The following is a 20,695-nucleotide window of genomic DNA, read 5'->3' as shown; positions in this document are numbered from 1 at the left end:
GGAACACATGGTTTGCCCCAGCCCAGGACGGCTGGCCACGGCCCTAGGAGCCGAGGGACAGGGTGAGGAATAGAACTCTGGGCACCAAGCTCCCAGTAGTTTTCCGTCAGAAAGCAAAATGGAGTAAGAACGATGGATTTGAATAATCTCCTCCCAGTCTTTAGCTGTGCCATTTTGGGGAAGTATATACTCCTCTCTGGCCTCAACTGGAGCCAGACAAGATCAATGTGAGACACCGGTGGTCTACGACCACATATAGCCCTCGGACAATTTGTTCGTTAACTAACCTTGCCGTGTCTACCTGGTTTGGATCAGTTGCTAACATTAAATGATGGGGAGATTTCATGCACAAAAAGCCAATTTCTGGCTTTTTAAAAACACTGGGGTGATCTGGCAACACTGGGTCCAAATTCCCAACTAGCTGGAGCTGAAAGGTGGCTGCCTACTCTATATATGACTCATTCTGTCTCTAAACCCCTGAGTTTCTCTGGGCAAATGTACGTGAATTCTGCGTCCCTGTGCATCCTGACTATTTCACTCTGTCTCTCAGTTGAGAGATATCCAGGAGGAAAAAAAAATATTTTATTGTTGCTTTCTGAATCTGAAACCTCATTAGATGCTCGCTGTCAGAAATCTATACCTGATTGTATTACAATGAGTGAAATTGAGGAAAATGACAGCACTATTTCAAGTTGCCGTATTTGCTTATGGGTGATAAGGAATGATGCACAGCCATGGGAAAAATTTCTGGCGACTCAAGTTATAAAACACAGAACATCACACAAACAAGGATCAAGACATAAACACAGCTCTGCTGGAAACGTATCATTCACGTTGGCAAGGCAACATGTGATCCCACTTGTGATTGACTGACGCCAGCCAGAATAGCAAGGGACGGGCAGTCCCTGGAGATTTGGGTCTGGGCTTATTCAGCCTTGGCTTCGGCTGCACGGGAGCTGTTTCTATGATGCCACAGACAAGCATGTTACTTACAAGGCTCTGAGCGCCTACCATTTCTTCCTGTGCAGATGCCATAGATTGCTTCCTTCCCAAGAGACATCTCAGTTACTAGTGCTTGGGGCAAATCAAGTGTCATGTGCCACAGGCGTTTCTTCCAAGTAATAGATTTTCTTAACACAAAGGATATATGATGGTGACGCTTTTCTTCTGAACTCAAATGCTTCACTGTGTTCTCATGATTTCAATGCCGAGTTCTCCATACTGACAGATGGAAGAACTGAGACCCAGGGAGGTTACGTGTCTTGCTCAAATCATTGATGAAGGCTTCAGTTTCTCTGGTGCTCATTTCCCAAGCTGTGCCATAGGGATGCCATGCTCTCTCCCTCATTCAAATGGCAGCTGGACCGCATCTTCCTCTCCTTTTTATCTTTGCAATTTACTCCCATAAACTCCCTAATTAATTCCACACTTTCTTCCCAATGACAGCAGAATCCCAACCTGTTCTATCTCACCCCTTTCAAGTACTCTTAAACATTATTTATTTATACCACCATTTATTGTGACTCTGCAGTATTTAGAGTATTTGTAATGACGTGGACACATCTCTGTTGACTGTATTTTGGGCAAGTTCCTTCGGATCAATACAACCACTTTGAAGGTAGGCAATTAGTTATATATAGTCTATGCCCCCAATGTCCAGGACAGGCCAAGCCCTGCAGGTGGAATTGAAAATTAGATGGCACCAAAATTAGAACTGGTTCTTGACTTTCATCCTGTGCTTCAAACTGACCACATGGGAGCCAGCATCCTTGATGCTGTCTGAAGGTGGCAGAGACCCAGAGGGCTGGTCACCAGCTGACCACAATCCCAGCACGGTGAAGCCCCTCGAATATCAGCAGTGGAGCTGACCGAGGAGATCTTATGAAGTGGCACTAAACTCCCCTTGCATGCTGAAAAATTCCTCTTATCCTTAAAAAAAAAAGATCCTGTTAACTCACTGATACTTCATTCTGTGTGTACTGGAAGAAATAACATTACAGTAAGAATGCAATTGCCTTCCCGGCATCTGGAGCCAAATGTGTAAGGATACTGGAGCCAGGTAATGCTGGGCAGGTAGTGAATTAAAATACAGACCCTGGAGCCAGCCTGTCCGGGACTGAATCCTGGCTTTAGGACTTACAATTGTGTGACCCCGGGCAAGTTACTTAACCTCTCTGGGCCTCCGCTTTCTCTTTTGTAACATGGGAGTGATAATCAAACCTACTTCATGGGGCTGTTTTCAGAACTAAATAAGTTAACACACAGCAAGGGCTAGAGATGTGTCTGCTCCGTCTGTTTAATGGTAGCTGTGAGTCAAAGGTGGTATGAGACAAGGATGGAACTTCCTTTTATTCGGATTCTCCCTCAGTGGACAAGAAATACTATTTTCTGTCCTACAGTGACACATGCTAAAGATGGTTGCGGGGAGAATGCCACCTGACTACAGTCACTTTCCATAACTCGTAGAGTTTCTACAGGTCATAATAAATTAATCAGGAGGGTTCCCCCAGGGAAGCCAGGAAGGCCATACCACATTCTCTTCTGGAAGGATGGCCGTTGCGAAAGGGCTTCATAAAGAAAGATGCCAGACAGATGTTAGAAGCCAGTGATTCCAGCCTTTGGAATTCAGTTCCAACTCAGCCTTGCCAAAAAAGTCACAGACAGTGAGTCAGATGTGTGGTGGACCCTCCTGGGTAAGGGCTGTGTACCCCGGTCACCATCTCCCTACACACAACCCAGCGATGTCAGCTCTCTTCCTCCCCTGCCCCACCCCACCCCGGCAGAGCTGACCACATGGGCACATCATGCCCTCCGCGTGGTGCTGCCAGTCTTCAGAACTAAATGGCAGTTTATAGAAAGCTTTCTTTCAACTCCCAGCAGTAGTCAACAGTCAGGAAAACACTGACTGAGAGATAAGAGAACACAGCCCGCATGAGTCCTGGAAGGGGCAGAAGGAGGTGATTTCCTCTTGTCCCACTCCAGGAATCCATGAATTGTCTTGGTGATATTTGGTTAGCATCCAGTTCCCACCTCTGACTCCAAGAGGAAAAAATGAAGGAAGCAAGCAATGAACTGTTCTTCACATAAAGCACCCAGATGGGTTTGTGCACTACTGGCATATTTATTTTCACTTTGTTGATTGGAAGTCTGCTTTGAGGAGACCTACGTTCTAATCCTGGTGCTGACCTTGACTCACCGAGTGATCTCAGGCAAACCACTCAACTTCTCTGGGTGCCATTTCTTCTTTCAGAAAATGGAGCACTGCAGTCAACATGAAGGGGGAGTGTGAGAATTACTACAGTAATGTCGATAAAACACCTGGAGCCTTTGAGAGAGGAACACTCAATAATTTACCAATATTAAAATGATTATACATTCAGGGAACCATATTTTCATTATATGGGCCATCATGCTACTTAGCGTTAAGGAATAGAACCCTATTCATTTTCTGTTTTCTTATAATGGAGTATTAAGCAGTATTAGGAATGATTCATTGGCTTACTTAGCATGGTTCTCCATTTTCCTAGACAGTCTTTCTGAAATGAAACAGACTTTCCTGAAAAATGGGTAATACAAAAATGGTGCGCATTAATTTAATGTTGGCGTTTCTTTCTCTCTCACTTTTTAATCACTGTCTGCCTTAAAAAAATTTTTTTTTAACCTTCTCAAGAGAGAAGAGTTAAGCCAAGAGTTAAGCAGAGAAAAAGAACAGAACACAAAACTTTTCCATTTGTTACTCAAAGGGAGACAGGACATTATAGGGGAAAACCAGCAAACCCACATTTTCGAGGGAGCCTTTGCTGCTCTGGCTGGCTGGGGATGCCACACGGGGTCACAGATACAACCCTCTATGATACAATTAGATACGGTTAGAAACTGTACATGATCATAAAAGATCTTGAGATATCACATGGCTTTGACACAGAGAAAGACACTTACTGAATCATAGAGATAGGTGGCTGGAAATGTATGGATTTGGAGACTGAAAACCCGGGTTCAATGCCACGTCCACCACTGTGCTATCTTTACCCTTCCCACTGCCCTGCTAGCCACCACCACCCTCGGAATCTTTCCAAGTAAAATGGGAATCATACTACCTGCCTCAGGGGATTGCTGGACGAAGCCAGAGACTGCATGTAAAAGTGCTTCATAAAGAAAGAGATGCCAGACAAATGTTAGTCAACATACAAACAGCCTGGACATACACCCACCTCTTTAAATATGTCAACACTGAAGTTTTTAAATGTGATTATCCGTTTGGGGGCTATATGTGCCAAATGTTGAATCTCAGGTTGGCTTCTGGCATACTGTGATGACCCCTTGCTATGACAGTCAGTGTGTGCTTGAGGAATACAAATGTACTTTAATATTAATCTGAGCAAAACACCATTAGGCAAATAACTGCTGCAGAAAAAAAGAGGAACTACATTATATACTCTAATGTCAAACATGAATGTTTTCACTTTCCTATTCTCCCCTCCATTCACACAGATCTTTGCGAGCTCACAGTGTGCATCAATATCGTAACATCTCGCACTGCAAAATGCCTTTGGGGTTATACTATTGTACTAAATACTGAACTTCTCAATAAGAAGAAATGAGCTACTAGGCCAAGGAAATCAAGAGTCTTGAACTTCAGATGCACTATCATTTGACCCCCATACTTGGAGTATCAGAGGACACCCCTGATTCTGAAGGCTGGACCCTCTATGTATGGCCTAGAAGCTCATCTGGCCCCGGATCCTCATGCCTTCTTGGGTGGCTGCTCTGTTACATGTGGGATATGCAGGCATTAGCAGGGGGAGCAGTGAATTCAGACAGCAGCCAGGGCCAGCCCTGAGCAGATGTGTCTGGATGGCCCCAAACATCTGCTTCCATCTAGTGTTGTTCTTAAGACCAATGGGGTAAAGGCCAAAAAGAGAAAAATAAATCTATTTAGGCCACGCATCCTGCCGACAGGGATACAGGGCCTCCTGCTGGAAGCCAGGCTACTGGGGCTCTGTGCCGTTCCGCCATGAGCCACAAAGGAAAGTGGCTCTTGCCGCCCACAGGATCACGGGGTACCTCCCTCCCTCTCTCTCTTCCTTTCTGCCTTCCATACTTACCAACTAAATATTGCAAGTTTAAGATGGTCACATTTTCCATGCCAAAAACTATATCATAAATATTTACTACGGTCTGGCAAGAGGGTAACTTCTCCTCGATGTATCTCCCACTAGGATCTACTTAGGGAGAGAGAGAAGAACATACTGCAGCATGTAAATGCTGCAGGAGAGGTCTAGACAGAGAGCAGCAGCTCAGAGGAAGAAGCCATCAGCTCCATCAAGGCGAGTCCCATTGAGGAGCAAGTGCCATTTGAGCTGGGTGTGGAAGGTTAAGGGAGAGTTTGTGAGATGGTTGAGAGACGAGAAGAGGAGCATGAATCTCGATAAGGAGACAGGAAGAGGCTGACATGCTGGAAAGCAGTAAGCGCACTGGGGGGAAGGTGCCTGCAGCAAGGAAGTGGAAGTGGAACAGGAAAGATGGGCTTTATTATCCACGCTAAGAAGGTTGGACTTATTCTTGTAAGTGATGGGCAACCAGTGAAGGACTTTAAGTAGGAACCTGATATGATTATACTTGTAAAATAAATAACTCTCAAGCTGCAGTACGGATTGAGAATGGACTGCAGTGGGAAGCAATCTGCATACATTTATTAAATATAATAGCTAACACTTTATTGCTCATGTTTCAGGCATGGATGCAAGTACATTACATATGTATCTTCATTAAATTTGCATGACAAGCCATTTTTACAGATGAAGAAACTGAGACACACGTGACGTGTAGCTAGTGAGTGTCAAATCTGAGAATAAAGCCAGGCAGCCTAGCTCCTGAGTCTGTGATTTTTCACCCTACTGCTTCTTAGTGAATGCTTAATGCTTAGTGACTGTGGCCCTTTGATGGGGATCCGGTAATGGACGAGAAGCACCCTGCTGCCCTCAAGGGGATACAGGCCACGGAAGAGCAGCGGTTCAGGCTAGAGATAAGCAGAGCCTAAGCTAGGCGGATTAAGTTGGGGTAGACAGTGCTTTCAAGAACTATTGAGGAGGTGAACTGACTAACTGAACGTGTGGGGTAAGAGATGAGAAGGGCAGCTTGGGTAGCTGGGTGGAGATGCCCTTATGTAAGATGGGGCAGAGGAGAGGATGCGGAAACATACTGAGTGCAGTTTGTGACACTGTTTTTGCGATGCCTGGGACATGTCCAGGTGGAGATGTCTAATAATATGTTAGGTATATGCTTCTGGGCTTCAGTGTTGCAGCCAGGGTTAGATTTCCAGATTTGGGAGCGGGGGAGATTACCCAGTCGGCGAGTGGACAGGGTGAGAATAGAAAAGGGCCGTGGACGTTTAGCGGTAGACGAAGAGAGAGGGCTCAACAGAAACGACAGCGAAGGCAATAATCAGAGCAGTGGGAGGAAAAGCAGGAGAAAATGGTGATTGGGATGCTAGGAACGGAGAGTGTTCTAAAAATCAGGAGGGATCAACCGTAACATGTAACATAACAAATGCCAACGCCAGAATCCTTAGCCAGGGGTTCCACTCAAAAGAAAAAAACAGTTTTTCTGAATTTGGTCCCAGAGATGCCTGAGTAGAAATAGATACTGTGCTCCAAGTTTGGGAAGAAGGAAAATATCCCATAATCAACTCTAGATGATCCACATTCATGAAAAAGCCTAGATGATTTCAGAATGCTGGAAATTCACAATTTATTTCTGGATATCTTTAGATTTCAGAGACATTTAGATGTCGAGACATCCTGCCACCAGTTACTACTTGGAAGGCTTCTGCAGTGATTTCTAACTAGGTGTGCTTTGGGTTAATTATTTTTACTTTCACACACAGGTTTGATTATCACCAGATGCTCACTTTTAGGTAACAATCACTCGTGACTCAGGTGACCTCAGACACGGGACCTAAGACAGAGATTCTAGGTCACTATGGATTACACATGAAGTTAAATGAACCATATTTTTCTTCACACATAACTATCAATTAGAGGAATTTCACACAATAATAAACTTCCTGTATTCAACTTCTATTTCATTAACACCACTATATTAGACATAGCTTCTCTATGTACCTTTAGATGTAGGCTTTTGGGGTAAACTCTGCCAGGCTATCCTTTGGCACTAGCTGCTCCTGCTAATGCCTCCTTTGTCTTAGACACAGCCAAGTTCATTCAGATTTTTTCCCACCAGGTCTCCCTGGTGTAGTTGATGCAGGATTGTTCTCTTCCCAGCTGACTTTTCGGTACCCTCCGAGCATACCGCCTCATACACGGAACACACTCAATAAATATTTGTTGAATAAATGCATAAACTGTCAGTTCTGTTCAGTGTCGGCTGTTTATGTCAGCACTCAACTTTCACTCAGATCAGCCCCCTGTCATAAATCGGGTCCGGGCAGCCATGTGGCACCCTAGTGTTTTAGTGTGGAGGCCAGAAGAGGGGAGGAATCCTGAACAGGCAGGAGAACTGTATCAGTTAGGGTTTGTTCAGAGAAACAGACAGAACCAAGTGGATATATATGAGTGTGTCTGCGTGTTTATAAAGAGATTTATTTTAAGGAATTGGCTAATGTGACTTTGGGAGCTGGTAAGTCTAAAATCTGCAGGCAAGGCTGCGAACTCGAGCAGGATTTCTCTGTGATGGGCTTGAGGCAGAATTCCTTGTGCTTGGAGCAACCTGTTTTTGCCTTTAAGGCCTTCAGCTGACTGGATGAGGCCTACCCACATTAGCAAGGGTGATCTCCTTTACTTAAAGTTAACTGACTGTAGATGTTAATCACATCTACAAAACACCTTCACAGCAACATCTAGGTTTGTGGTTGACCAAACATCTGGGTACCACCACCTAGCCAAGCTGACACATAAAACTTCCCATCCCAGGACCTGACGCAGAACTAATACGCTCACAGGTTGTGGGTGGTAGGAAACATTTTTCCAACAATCCAATTAAGGATGTCCAGAGGATTGGTGACTTGGAGTCTGATTCTGGGCAGAGTTGATATTCAGGACAGGATGTCCCTGGTGGTGAGGGTGGCTTAGCAGGAGATGTTCCCGGATGGTGGAAACGCTTGGAATCAGATGCTTTCACCCACATGGTTCCTCCTGGTCCATGAAGTCGTGAGCAGGGCTCTACCTCCCTCGATGTTAATCAAGAAATCAAGGCCCTATTGCATGGCCTGGTCACAGCAGCAGTTTGGAGAAAGGCTGTGTGTCTCATTTCTTTAGATGCTCCCTCAGGGCTCGGTTGAGAGAGGGGGTGGGGTGGACTCACGGAACGGTGTTGGCTGGAAAACTGCCCAGGGACTCCTGACAGATGTAATGATGATAAGAGCACTGTTCCAAGAGTTAGGATTCCTGGATTCCAGGCCCAGCCGTTATTTGTTCCAAGTGTGACTCTGGTTTCCTTATCTGTAAGATGGAATTATAACACCTTCCTTCTTTCTTCAAGGAACAGTTCTGAGGACCAACTGAGAAAAGGCACACAGGACTGCCTTCCAGGCCGAGCTCTTCAGAGGTCACAGAGATGAGGTGGGCAGCCCGGTGTCAGCACACACGGGCTCAAACTGCGCCTTCCAGGCTTCGAACTCTGCTCCTTCTCCTACTGGTGTGTGACCTTGTCCACATTTTCAAAATGAACTGCACCTGTTTCTGCTTTTCTACAGTAAGAACACAACACAACCATGTTTGTATCCTTGGGCTTCTGTAACAAAGTACCACAAACAGGGTGGCTGAAACAGAAATGTATTGTCTCAGAGTTTTGGAGGCTAGAGGTTCAAAATCCGAGTGTCCACAGGACCACGCTCTGCCTGGAAGCATTAGGGGAGGGTCTCTCCCCATCTCCTCCAGCTTCTGGTGGCTGCACCATTCCAGCCTGTCTCCAAATGCACAGGGTCCTCTCCTCTTATAAACGGCACCGGTCATTGGATCAGAGCCTACTCAAATCCAGTATGACCTCATCCAATCTTCATTACATCTTCAAAGACCCATTTCCAAATAAGGCCGCATTCACAGGTCCTGAGTGTTAGGACTTCCACATATCTTTTGAGGGGAAACAATTCAACTCATAACAACAGCCCGCAGAGCAGGTGTCTGAAAGAGGGTGTGCCACCTGGGAGTTGCTCAATGACCAGGACCCCTCATCATCACAGAAAAGGGGAGGAGGGGCCAATCCACCAGCAGATACATCAATAACAGCATCGACTGACCAATCTTCACATTTCCTTCTCTCGTAGCTGGGGAGCTTGGGATTTGGGTGTGGCCTCTTCTTCCAGATGTCCGGCCACGTTTCCCAAGCTGGGCAGCCATCACGAGGGACCCTGAGGCCCAGCACAGGACAAGTACTCTCCTGAGCACCTTGAGAGGCTCTGTAACTAGGGGACTTTCCCCCCAGAGGTATGGGCTGCAGTTCCCGATGCACTGGCAGCTGCCACCTATGTGAGCCAGGATGGGGCTGTGACTGCTACACACAACCCCCTCTCCCTAAGGCTGGGATGGGCACCTGGAAAGAGGTCAGTTCGTCAGCAGGCATGTGGGGAAAGCTCTTGGTTCCTTCCCTGCTGAGCAGCGTTGTTATAACAGGTGATGCATGGGGTTGCACCATGTCACTGTGACCTTGGACACTCGAAGTGACTGGAGTGCTGGGGCCATCCTACAGTAGCTGTGCACTGATGGCCAGTTTGGATGAAAGTGTGAGAGGAAGGCTCTTCTAGTCCAGTAAGGTAGACCAGGCACGTAATGATTATCCACTTTGAGGAAGAAGCCCAGCCAGGGCTCCTGTGCCCATGCTCCCCGTACGAGCCAACATAATTCCACGTCATGCCCATCCTCTGCTGCTCATTGGGGTGCTCTCACAAACTCACCTGGACACTCACTCTACTCACTTGGGCCAACCTAATCAGAGAAGTCTTCTTCGTAAAGGATGCAGGAGAGGGAACAGACTGGGTGCAACTGGCTTTAATTACCAGCTCTTTATTCACCAGCACAGACAACCAAGAGAGGGAGTGACATTCCCTCACCAGCTGCAATGCTCAGAGTGACCATGGGTGGATCTGGGGGATCAGTGAAGTATTTGAGAATGTTGGGGTGGCCTATCTGGGCTGGGCGCCCTGGCCTCGAGGAGGAAGCAGAGTGACCAACAAGGTCACTTGCTGACATACTATGTGCCAAGAGTTGGACGATCATTCTTGGCCACGCCCAGTCAGTGGGGTAGAAGCAATTTTTAGTGGAAAGCCCACAGTGGTGACTTTCCCATTCTTCATGTTTGCAAGTCTGTGCAGCTGATGGGGGAAAAAATAGCCCAGCTCATTTACATTTAAGTTTGGAAATCTAAATATTTCCATGAGTCATTCACTATTACCATGTAACTCAAGTGTTTGCATGCAAATAACTTTAATGACATAAATGCTTATAAAATAAGTCTCTTACCATATGAACTCGATAAAGAATGCTAATTCCCAGAGTCATGAATGGCTTGGAGAAATCAATCACCTTCTCGCGTTCAGCGGTGATGGTGAGGCCTGCCACTGCCAGATCTGCCTTCTGAAAGGAAGAGAGAGCCCGTCAGTGGAGGGGCCACGTGAGATGCGGGCACAGGGACTTGCGCCCAGAGTCTGTCACTAGGGCGACATGTGACACCGGTCTGGCTCCTCTGCTCAGGGAGTGACCCAATGTAGCCACACCATGTCCCGGGACTGAATGATCATTCACGAATTTGATATTGAGAAACGACAACTCATGTTCATTTGAGGTTAGACCCCTCTCAGTAAATAAAAAATTATAAAATGCAGGAGGGATCACTATAGGCCATTCAGAGATAGACTCAAAATGCCCCAGGGGAGGGAAAACTGGCAGATCGGATTCTTGAATTCTCAATGTTGACTTGTTTATTTGTCTTGTTTATTTGTTCAGCCAATGAAACTTCACTGAGTCCCTATGTAGTGTAAGATACTTTGGTGGGGGGAGTTACTCTATGAGGTTAAACCGATGGAAGCACAGAAATTAGGAAGAGTCCAGTGCAACCCCATGCATTTCATGGTGAGCAAATGGAGACCAAGAGACTGAGTAAGTGGCCCAGCGTCACAGAGCTTGTTCTTCTCAGGGCTAGGACTAGAACTCAGTCCTCCTGGACCACGGGCCACATATGCTAATGTCAAGGTTAAAATTCAGGTGCCACAGCAGATCGGAAAGAAGGTCTCTGGTCCTTTCCAAGCAATACCACCAGGATTTGTTCTAAAGACATTTCCTTCCTTTCTGTTTGCATCTACACTGCACCTCAAGTGTCCATGTCTGGTGAGTCTGACCTGAATTAAGGCCCTCTGAGACAGGAGACACTATAGGCTTCCTCAAAACTCCTGCCAGCAAGTTCTTCCTTGTATCTATTTAAACCCATCCTGTTACAAAGTGAACTCACTTCCTATTGGTCTGCTCCCCTGCACAGGGAGCAGCCGGAAAGCCCTGAGCTGGCATTCAGTTTTGGTCCATGTTCTGCTCGCTATAACTAACTAACTAACTAACTAACTAACTAACTAACTAACTAACTAACTAATTTAGGCTAGTTGCTTCACTTCTCTAGGCTTCCCTAATCTCATCTGTAAACCAAGGATGTGGCCTTAAGAGGGGGCTAGGAGACTCCAGAAACTGTCTGATTCTCAGGATGTCGTCCATGAGCACCTGCGTCAGAATTGCCTGCAGGGCCTATTAAAATGTGAACTCTCGAGTCCCATCCCAGAATCCCTGGAGCAGACTGATAGGGTCCAGGAATCTGTATTTGTAATAAGTTTTCCGGGTGCCTCTGCTTATACTAATATTTAAGAAAACCATGTGTTATAACCAAGACACGTATCTCAAACTGGCCTCCAGTGGTTTATATTACAGCTTCTTTAACTCCTTTTAATGATGATAGAGTAGAAGATGGAGATGAAGAAATGAGGGAGAGTGAGGGTCCAACAATCTACCAACAGGCTGGTCCGTTGGGAATGATTGCCTAATGCATTCTCCCTAAATCACTGCAAAGAAAGTAGGGAGACAGATACTTGGCCCTCATTTTACACACAAGGGAATTCATGATTTGTGTCCAAGAAGGACAAGTCCATTGCAAAGGTCAGCTGCTTCTGCATCTCAGCCCCACGCCTCTGCTCCCGATTCATGTTCCAGCTGGTAGAGCAGCCACCGGAGCCAGTATAGGTTAATAAACTCAGGGCTTATATAGAGAAGCCGGGGTTAAAAGAAACTAGAGGGCAGATGTAAGAGATTTTTAATAAAAAATGAAAAATGTGAATGACTCATCGTGCTCATTCTGTACTTCTCCAAGACCGTGTTGATCACTGCTTTCAAGTCATCAATCCTTGAGTGAGAGAGGGAAGTCTGATTAGAAGATTGTTCAGGCCTTCATTTGGGGACGCTTTGGAGGGTTGTCTTGGCCGTGCGGAAGGAACCTCAGCCCCTCCGTGATTGGAGTTCAGCTCACGAGCATGGGAGTAAAGCAACAGACGTCCACCACAAAGGCCCCACGGGTGCCACGCCAGGCCCGTGTGTGAGCCTTACAGCAAAGTGGCAGGCAAGCCCTGCACAAACTGTGGAAGGAGGGCTCAAGAGTTAAGTGGATTGAAATGAAGGAACTGAAAAAATGGGAAAGATACACAGCATCCTGCTGCTTCTGATGATTTAAGAAACATGTAACCAAACCAATTAACCAAGGTCAACAACTCTACCCCCAAGTTTCTTTTCCTCACGTATAGCTTTCCTCCAAAAAGGACAAACTTTGGAATTTGGAACTTGTTTCACAAGTTTATAAAAAGTTGGTCAACACTGACATTATGGTAAGACAGTTCCCCGTGGAGAGAAGACTGTGAATGGACAGCACCCCAGAGAGGGGTGGGGGGTGACTGCCCCCAGCACAGACATTTCTGTCTGTTCACAAATAGACACTTGCCCCAACTGCACCCAGGAGGACTGCCTCCTGCGCACGCTGCTGGCTCCCTGCCACCTGCCTGTTGCTCTTCTTCGTCCTCGGTCAAGAATAAGCTGGGGGCAGGGAGACAAGGAGAAAGGAGTGACACGGAAAAGGGCAGGGACAAGCTGAAAGAAACCGGGGGACTTGCTGACGGTTGTTTATGTTTAATTGACTCAATATAGAACAGTAATTATCTACCATGGCTTCGATGTACCCCGGGGTACATGCAACAACCTTGTGGGATCAGGTTATTCCAAAAGCCTGCATTCATCTTATTTTACCTTAGTTAAAAAGACATTATGCTATAAAGCAGTCTTAGAAGAGGAGATAATGTGCCGTGAAACCAAACTAACAACCCGAGGGGGCCAGGAGCCGGAAAATGCTCATTGTTGCCAGCATGGAAGGCCGAGGGGATCGTGGACACGGGGACAGCTCATCCGTCACCTGCTGCATCTCTAGCCACTGCTGGGGGAGGCCTGTGCTCTCCAGTGGACATCAGAAGACCCAGCTCTCCTCGCAGCTGGGCCACCAACTCACTGTGACCATGGGCAAATCGTTCTACAATCTCAGCCTTCGTTTTCTCCTCCATAAAATGAAAGGGTTCAACCAGATGCCTTCTAAGCTCTTTTCCAGACCTAAAACCCCATGCTTTCACTTTGCCTGTCCAGAGGAGGTAAAGCTTGTTTAAATGGCCCCTATTTTGCTCAAGAAGATGATGGCGGTCAACGGAATGGAACGCCACAGAACGATCAAGGAAAATGAGCTCTGGGTTAGGAAACTGTTTATCAGACTAGTCAGCAAAGAGCTGCAGCTGACAGGGACCCAAGGCAGGGACATTTCATCTTAGGGAAGAAAATCCAGAAAGGTCAGGGATGTGCAACACCATCTGGAGAAAGCAGGTGTAGAAGTGTAACCCCGGGGGCTAGGAAACCAGGAAAGGTCAGGGTCCTCAGAGCCAGGGAAGGAGGGCTGGCAAAAGGGAACTGGCAGAGAGTTCTACGTGCATCACCACGTCCACGGTCGTGTGTGTGTGTGTGTGTGTGTGTGTGTGTTTGTACACACACAGGGGTATAGAAATACATTCCCTCGGAGAGAAAGACCTTTCTCCTCTCCCCATTTCTGATTGAAAGTGCTCTTTGAAGAGCTTCGTGTTCTGCCTCTGAGAGAGGCCCTCTTTTATCTCCTGAATGTTTGCAGAATTTACAAGGGAGGGTGGGCTGGAGCCAGCCTGGAGGTGACTTCCAAAACAGACTGTCCTTGGCCTCATGGAGTTTAATGGGGGTCACACAACTGCCACCATTGCTTCTTCTGGGATGCGGGGCCTGGCTGGGATGCAGGCACTGAATTCACAGCAGGGCTCCTGTCCACATTGCCTGAGCCTGCTGCTCCCACCACGCACTCCCCTGAGGACGCCACCAGGAAGGGGTCTGATGGCAGCACCAGACCCTGGACAATCTGCAGCGAACAAAGTGTGCCTCTGTGTCCTTCTCTTTTAGAGAGCTGCTGCCCCCTTTTTGGCAACCTTCCATCCCTGCACCACTGGGTCTCCTCCAGCTGCCTAGGCCCTGCCTCCCTCTGCCCAGAGCCAAGCTAATGAGAGGAGGGGATGGGTCAGAAGACCGTATGTCCACAGCAACCCCTTACCCTCTCTGGGACTCATTCTACTGGGCTGGAAAATGGGACAATGCCTGCCTATCAATATTACATGAGTCAAGAGAGATATGGATGTGGATGAGCCCTAGACCCTGTAAACACTGCCGAGTTCTGCCACACCTCAAAGGGACTGTTAAGGCAGTAGATTGGGTGGCGGACACTTAGCCTTCAGTGAGGACAGGCCTGTCTGGCTTCTGTTACTATATGCTGCGTGACCTTGGGCAAGTCATTTAACATCTCTAAGCCTCAGTTGGTTCATACATAAAGTGGGGATAGTAAAAACACCTACCTCCTAGAATTGCTGACAAAGAGAATGAGTCTATGTTTGTCAATGCAGAGCAGGGGGCCTCGTTCACAAGAAGCACCCAATAAATGTTTGCTGTTAGGATGGTGACAGTGCTGATGGTGAGGATGAACTTCCCAATGTTGATAATCTCGGCAAAGGCCTCTGGACACAACATCTTGGCACGAGGAGCTCTAGGAATGTCCAGGGGCAGCCAGGCCTGTTCTAAATCCATGTGGACCAGAGGCCCCTGCACAACTGGCCCCTACTGGCCCCCAGGTGACCGGGGACATGCACACAGCTCTACTAATAAGATGCACTTCTCTGGTGTGACGGCCTGTCTCTGAAGCATCACATAGGGACCCAGTTAGGTCTCATACTGTCCCATCGCTTGGAAAATTCAAGGAAAAAACTGCCACTCAGCTTGGAAATCAAACCCAGGCATTCGGCACAGCCTCCTCCTTGTTACGGGATTCTCCTCCGGGCACAGCAGATTAAATGACCTAAATGACCTCCCTGGCTTCCTCTGAATGCTCAGATCCACCATGCTATCTCTGCTCAGTTTCCAGATCTTTGGTTTTTTACATGGCCCGCCTGGGCCCCCAAGCTCCCAGCTTCCTGCCTCCCGGGGAGGCCAGCTGCTCTTCCAAGCCAGCAGCTTGCTACTCCTTTGCAAGTCACATCTGCAGACACCTTGTTTCACCTGCTACTGGAGCTCCATAGTGCCTCACATTCCTTGTGGTCATTTATTTAACTCTGTAATTGTGTTACTGAACTCTGGAAAGCTTTGGGAGGCTACAGTTGGAATGAGAAAATGCCACACAGAATAAGATTGTACTGAGCATTCCTGGAAACCTTCATTCCGAGGTACCTGTCGCTGGAGAGCCGCTGTATACTGGAAAGGCTAACGGAATTCCAAGCAAGGCCAGGCTCAAGGCTATGAGAACCCGCTCTGGCGTAATGTGCAAACACCCAGAGAGGAAGGGCTGAGTCCACTGAGCCTGGCTTTCCGGGGAGGGATGATGCCATTAGGTTCTGGCTGAGGGTCTGAGCGGACGGTGACCTGGGGCCACTGAGCTCATTAGGCCCCTAGTAAGCTCTATGCCCAGGGTTTGACCCCAAAGTGAGGGATGGTGGGGTAGGCAGGGACTGTCTGCAGAACCCACTGCTTCCACCCCTGCTCCTTAACGTTCAGGATCCCCTCACTGCTCTTTACTGACCCTCTGCTCTCCTCCAGGCAGTACATGAGGTGCTGGGACACAGGGGTGAGCAAACCCAGGCATGGTGCCTGACTGCAAAGGGCTGAGAGTCCAGTAGGAGAGGCAGGCAGTCATCAGATTGTCAAAGAAAAAATTAGTAAAAACTACAGTTATAACAAGTGCTATAAAGGAGTCATATGTGGAACCGTGAGAAGGTAGCCTGGCAGTCTGGGGGGCCCGTGGAGGCTTTCTCAAGGTGAGACTCAGTTACCTGAACAGGAGTTACCTGTGAGAAGGCCTGGGGTGAGCATGCCCAGCGGAAAGGACAGCATGCGCCAAGGCCCTGAGGCAGGAGGGAGCTTAGTGCCCACCAGGGGCTGAAAGGAGGCCAGAGTGGCTTTAGCACATGGGGGCTGGAGAGCATATAAGATGAGGCTGGAGAGATGCAGAAGAGGCAGCATTCTGAAGAGCAACTGGAAGGCCCTGAGGTACTTTAAGTGATAGATGGCCTACAGGATCAGATTTGTAATACACGGCTAACACCTGTAGACCTTCCCCTGTGTCAGGCACCAAATTTAAGCACCTGACATACCCCTTTTTTATTAAGCATGCTCACAATACTCATATGAGGTCAGTTACAATTATTATCTTCATGTTACAGATCAAGAAACTGAGGCACAGAGAGGTTAAGGAATTTGCCCAAGGTTGCACAGCAAGTAAGTGAGAGCCAGTATTCAAACCCGGCAGATGTCTTCAGAAGCTGCATCCCAAACTTGCCACAAATTCAATGGCTCTAGTGAAGAAAAAGATTAAAGAGAGGCAGAAAAGGGCCTCCTGTTCCTAACCCTCACTTCCCTCTTCACTTCCTTGCCATTTGCCACCCCACGCGGGTCAGTGTGGTGTCAACGTCACACCTCATGCATGCTGCCCGGCTGGTCCTCGGTGATCTCCACGGTGCAGAATCCACGGGACGTTTTCCGGCCCTGATCTCGCTGAAGCTCCGAGCTGGCCGCTCTCCCTCCATCCCGGCCTGGCCCTCATAAACGAGGCCAATGTCAAAGACACAGCTCTCCCCGCCTCCACTTCTCTGTCCTGGGAGTCCATTGTCCTGCCTCACGGGCACCAAACCAAAGTGGGTTCCAATCCTAGCCCTGCCCATTACTAACTATGTGACTGTGGGTAGGTTTCACATCCTCTCCAAACGGCGATAATACTCACCAACTCGGAGTTGTTCTGAGGATGAATAAAAGCCTACGCGATAATGCACGAAGCGCACTGCCTGGCATATATAGATGTTCAGTAAATGGTGATTCATGCTCTTTTTCTACCAAAATCAACTTCTACATCATGACTATACTGGTCCTCCCTCTTAAAATATGATCCATGATCCTCACTCCTTGAAAGCCCAGCCTGGAGTCAGGCCCCATGGGGAGCCCACAGCCTCGCTTCCCAGCCCTTTTCCCAGAGACCCCTTCAGGCGGTCGAGCTCAGCTGACTCTGAAATACACCTTGTCCCTTCCCGCAGCTGCAGCTCTGCTGATGCCATTTCCTCCGCTGAGAATGTCCGGTCAGGATCACCGCCTACTCCGAAAGGTCCATTCAGAGCCAACTTGCCCTGTAAAACCTGCCTTAGATGGTCCCAGGAATAAGCCCTCCCTCGTCTCCATCACCGAAGGAGGTAGGACACGGCTATTCCACTCCCGTGGCTTATACCATAACCTGCCTTGTATTAGAGCAGAGGGCCTAGGCTCACAATCCAGCTCTCCACTTATTAGCTGTGTGACCTTGGGAACGGGCTGACCTTCTCTGTGCCTCCATTTCTTCATCCCTAAAGTCGGCATAACAACGGTTCCCACCCTCACAGAGCCTCTATAGGAATTAAACAAGCAACTCATCCAAAGCCTATGCCCGGCACAGTGTACTCTTAACTCCCAATAAATGTTAGCTTGTACTGTTACTGTTATTGACATTCATGCCTGAATCTTAACTTCCCATTAGATGACTAGAAGCAAGGACTAGACCTTTATTTTAACATGTATAGCATTTCAAAGTTTATGAAGAAACTGAGGCCCAGAGACGTTAGTAATTTGCTCAAGATCACACAGCTAGAACATGGAGAAAACTAGCTTCAGACACTCACGTGCATTCTCAGGATGGTGCATTTTGCTTTCTCATGGGTGTGCTGTTTACAGTGACTTTCCCAAAGTGGGCACAGCCACCAGTGCAGGGGACAGGAGGACAACCCACCATGGCCGACCCTCAATTTGCTGATGAAAGAATCAGGCTGACTTCTGACAGAGGCCTGTATGCAGGAGGGATTTTATCAGGAAGCCAGAATGTTAAAACCATATCATCAAGGTGAGATCATATTCAGTTCCTCATCTTTCCGCTGAAGGAAGGCTTGAACCCCGGATCCCTGCTAGAGGGGGCTCCCTTTCCCCCTTGGCCCATCCCCAGGCCCAGTGCCCTGTAACCCCTTGGACAGTGTTAGTAAGTGGGGAGCCACAGTGGAGAGGAATGGGCCCCCACATTCTCTGCTTAAGGCACTGCCAGCAGAAGGGTGTTAATTACCCCAGGAAAGAACGGAGATGATGAGGACAGGCCCAGCCTGAGCCAGGCGGCCAGAAAGAAGGGTAGAACTGGCTTCCTGGGGCTGCTTCCAAATTCTCCCCAACCCTCGGTCCTGTGCCAGGCAGTGGAGCAGATTAACACCTGCAGCTCAGCCCATTTCAAATTAAATTATCTGCTGGCTTCCTGTGTTTTGATCGGCTTACCTGCTGGGTGCCTTTATCCCTCCCTGCTCTACTCCCACCTATTGAGCTGCCCGGGGAAACTGCCATGACTCACTGCGGTCCCCAAGCTGAGCGGCAGTGGGACCTGACGGAGCCGGGGAAGTTCACCCCCACTCCTGGCTCACGCATCGCAGGAGTCAGCGTTTAGACTCCCTAATAACAGGCCTCAGGGACACACACATCTCCTCTCCTGAGTAAGAGGCAGGCTGTCCTCCCACTCTGCCCGCCTGCTGCAGGCTGGGGCCAAGGATAAACTCGTGGGGGTCACACGGCACCTGCAAAGTGCTTGGTGTCCTTGTCCACTGGGGGGCTGGATGCCAGCCCCACCACTCCTCCCTTCTTTCCAACCAGGCGATGGGAACAAGGACAAGGAAACAGCCAGTAGTGCCCAGTTTCTCACCCGTCTCACACACACACACACACACACACACACACACACACACACACACACACACACAACCAACCTGGGCCCCAAGGAGGGCCTGCTTCTTCTTCAGAGGGAGGCCTTCATCAGAGCTTTTGTGAACCAGCCCGATCCCAAATTCACGGGAGTCACCCACACTCACTGGGCGGACTCCATCCTAAGTAATGCTCAGGGAGCCAAGCCGCGGAGGAGCATGTGCCTGCCCGGGAAAGCCACAGGGTCACGTGGAGGTCCGAGGGCTCCCTTGCGCTATTTCTCCAGGTGACATCCACTGTCAGGGATGAATGCATTTCCTTAGACTTAAGTTAAAATCCCCATGAAATATTTAGTGGGCTCGGCTCCGGGCTGCTTTGTCGGTCTCTGTGGGCAGAGTTTAATAAAGAACCGGGCTTAAGTAAGACAGGGTTGGCAGTCCATTCACAGGGGAAGTGGTGCGGCACAGGCGGCCACACCGAGCAAGGAGGCCAAGCAGATATGGTTTACCTTTGACCTTTTCTGGCCATGGACCTCTTGCCCTTTGGGGGCAGACAGACATACGTGTGAATCCCCGCTCTGCCGTTCACCGCTGGTTTCAGTTTCCTCATCTCCACAATGGACAAAATAATGCCTATTTCTTGTGCCTGCTATGGTCAAATCTGGTAACCTGTGCACAAGGAGCTCAGTGGTAATCCTGCCTCTTAGGATCCCCTCTTCCAAATGCAGCCAGAGGGACCTTTTGCAAACCTAAAGCAGATGATGTCATTCTTCTGTGTACCGACCTCTTCATCTTTTTTATGCCACAGACCCTTTAAAAGCACTCTGCTGAGGTCTGTTAACCTCTTCTTTAAAAATGCTTTTAAATATGTATAACATTTACTGTATTGTATTACTGTATTACACAGAAATAGTTATCAAAATGTTTTTGTATTTTTGTGTATATGGTGACGTAACAAGAGCTGGAGGCAGGTCTAACAGCAGCAGTGCAATGACACTGTTAATGACAAGGTCACAGCTATGGCTCAGACCACCGTGGCTTGTTTGTTACTCACGCTGAAGGAAGCAACACAGTTCAATCTGAATTTGGAAAAAACAGAGCCATAAATTTTTTTCCTAAGTTTATGGGCCCTTTAATGCTCTCTCTTAATGCTCAAAATTGCTCCACCAGCTCTTTCAAGGTAGTAGAATAGCATGAATGAGCTAATACTTGTTTTCATTCGTCTACTCATTTGATTACATCTTCATCTGACACCTGTTTATTGGTGCCCACCCCAAGGCCAAGCAGTGGGCATGGACCCTAGGAATGGAATCCAGAGACTTCCTGGTGTCCTGACAGGGATTCCTGACCATGGCCCGCCGGGGGTTG

At 48.1% G+C, this 20,695-nt stretch overlaps 1 protein-coding gene across 5 annotated transcripts in view; it reads right to left on the bottom strand.

Annotated features, from left to right (window-relative positions):
* Positions 1 to 20,695, bottom strand: part of GRIK4 (glutamate ionotropic receptor kainate type subunit 4) — a 409,270-nt gene that overhangs the window by 35,395 nt on the left and 353,180 nt on the right. For all 5 annotated transcript variants that reach the window (XR_008993244.1, XM_057490546.1, XM_057490547.1 and 2 more), the window contains one exon: positions 10,476 to 10,589. Coding sequence is in view for 4 of the 5 variants with exons in the window: in XM_057490546.1 (XP_057346529.1) it covers positions 10,476 to 10,589 (114 nt within the window). In the remaining variant the exon portion in view is untranslated. The remainder of the gene's footprint in view (positions 1 to 10,475; positions 10,590 to 20,695) is intronic.

Source organism: Manis pentadactyla, chromosome 13 (genome assembly GCF_030020395.1).
Source record: "Manis pentadactyla isolate mManPen7 chromosome 13, mManPen7.hap1, whole genome shotgun sequence".
In the NCBI taxonomy this organism is placed as follows: domain Eukaryota; kingdom Metazoa; phylum Chordata; class Mammalia; order Pholidota; family Manidae; genus Manis; species Manis pentadactyla.
This window is presented reverse-complemented; position numbering and strand designations above follow the sequence as displayed.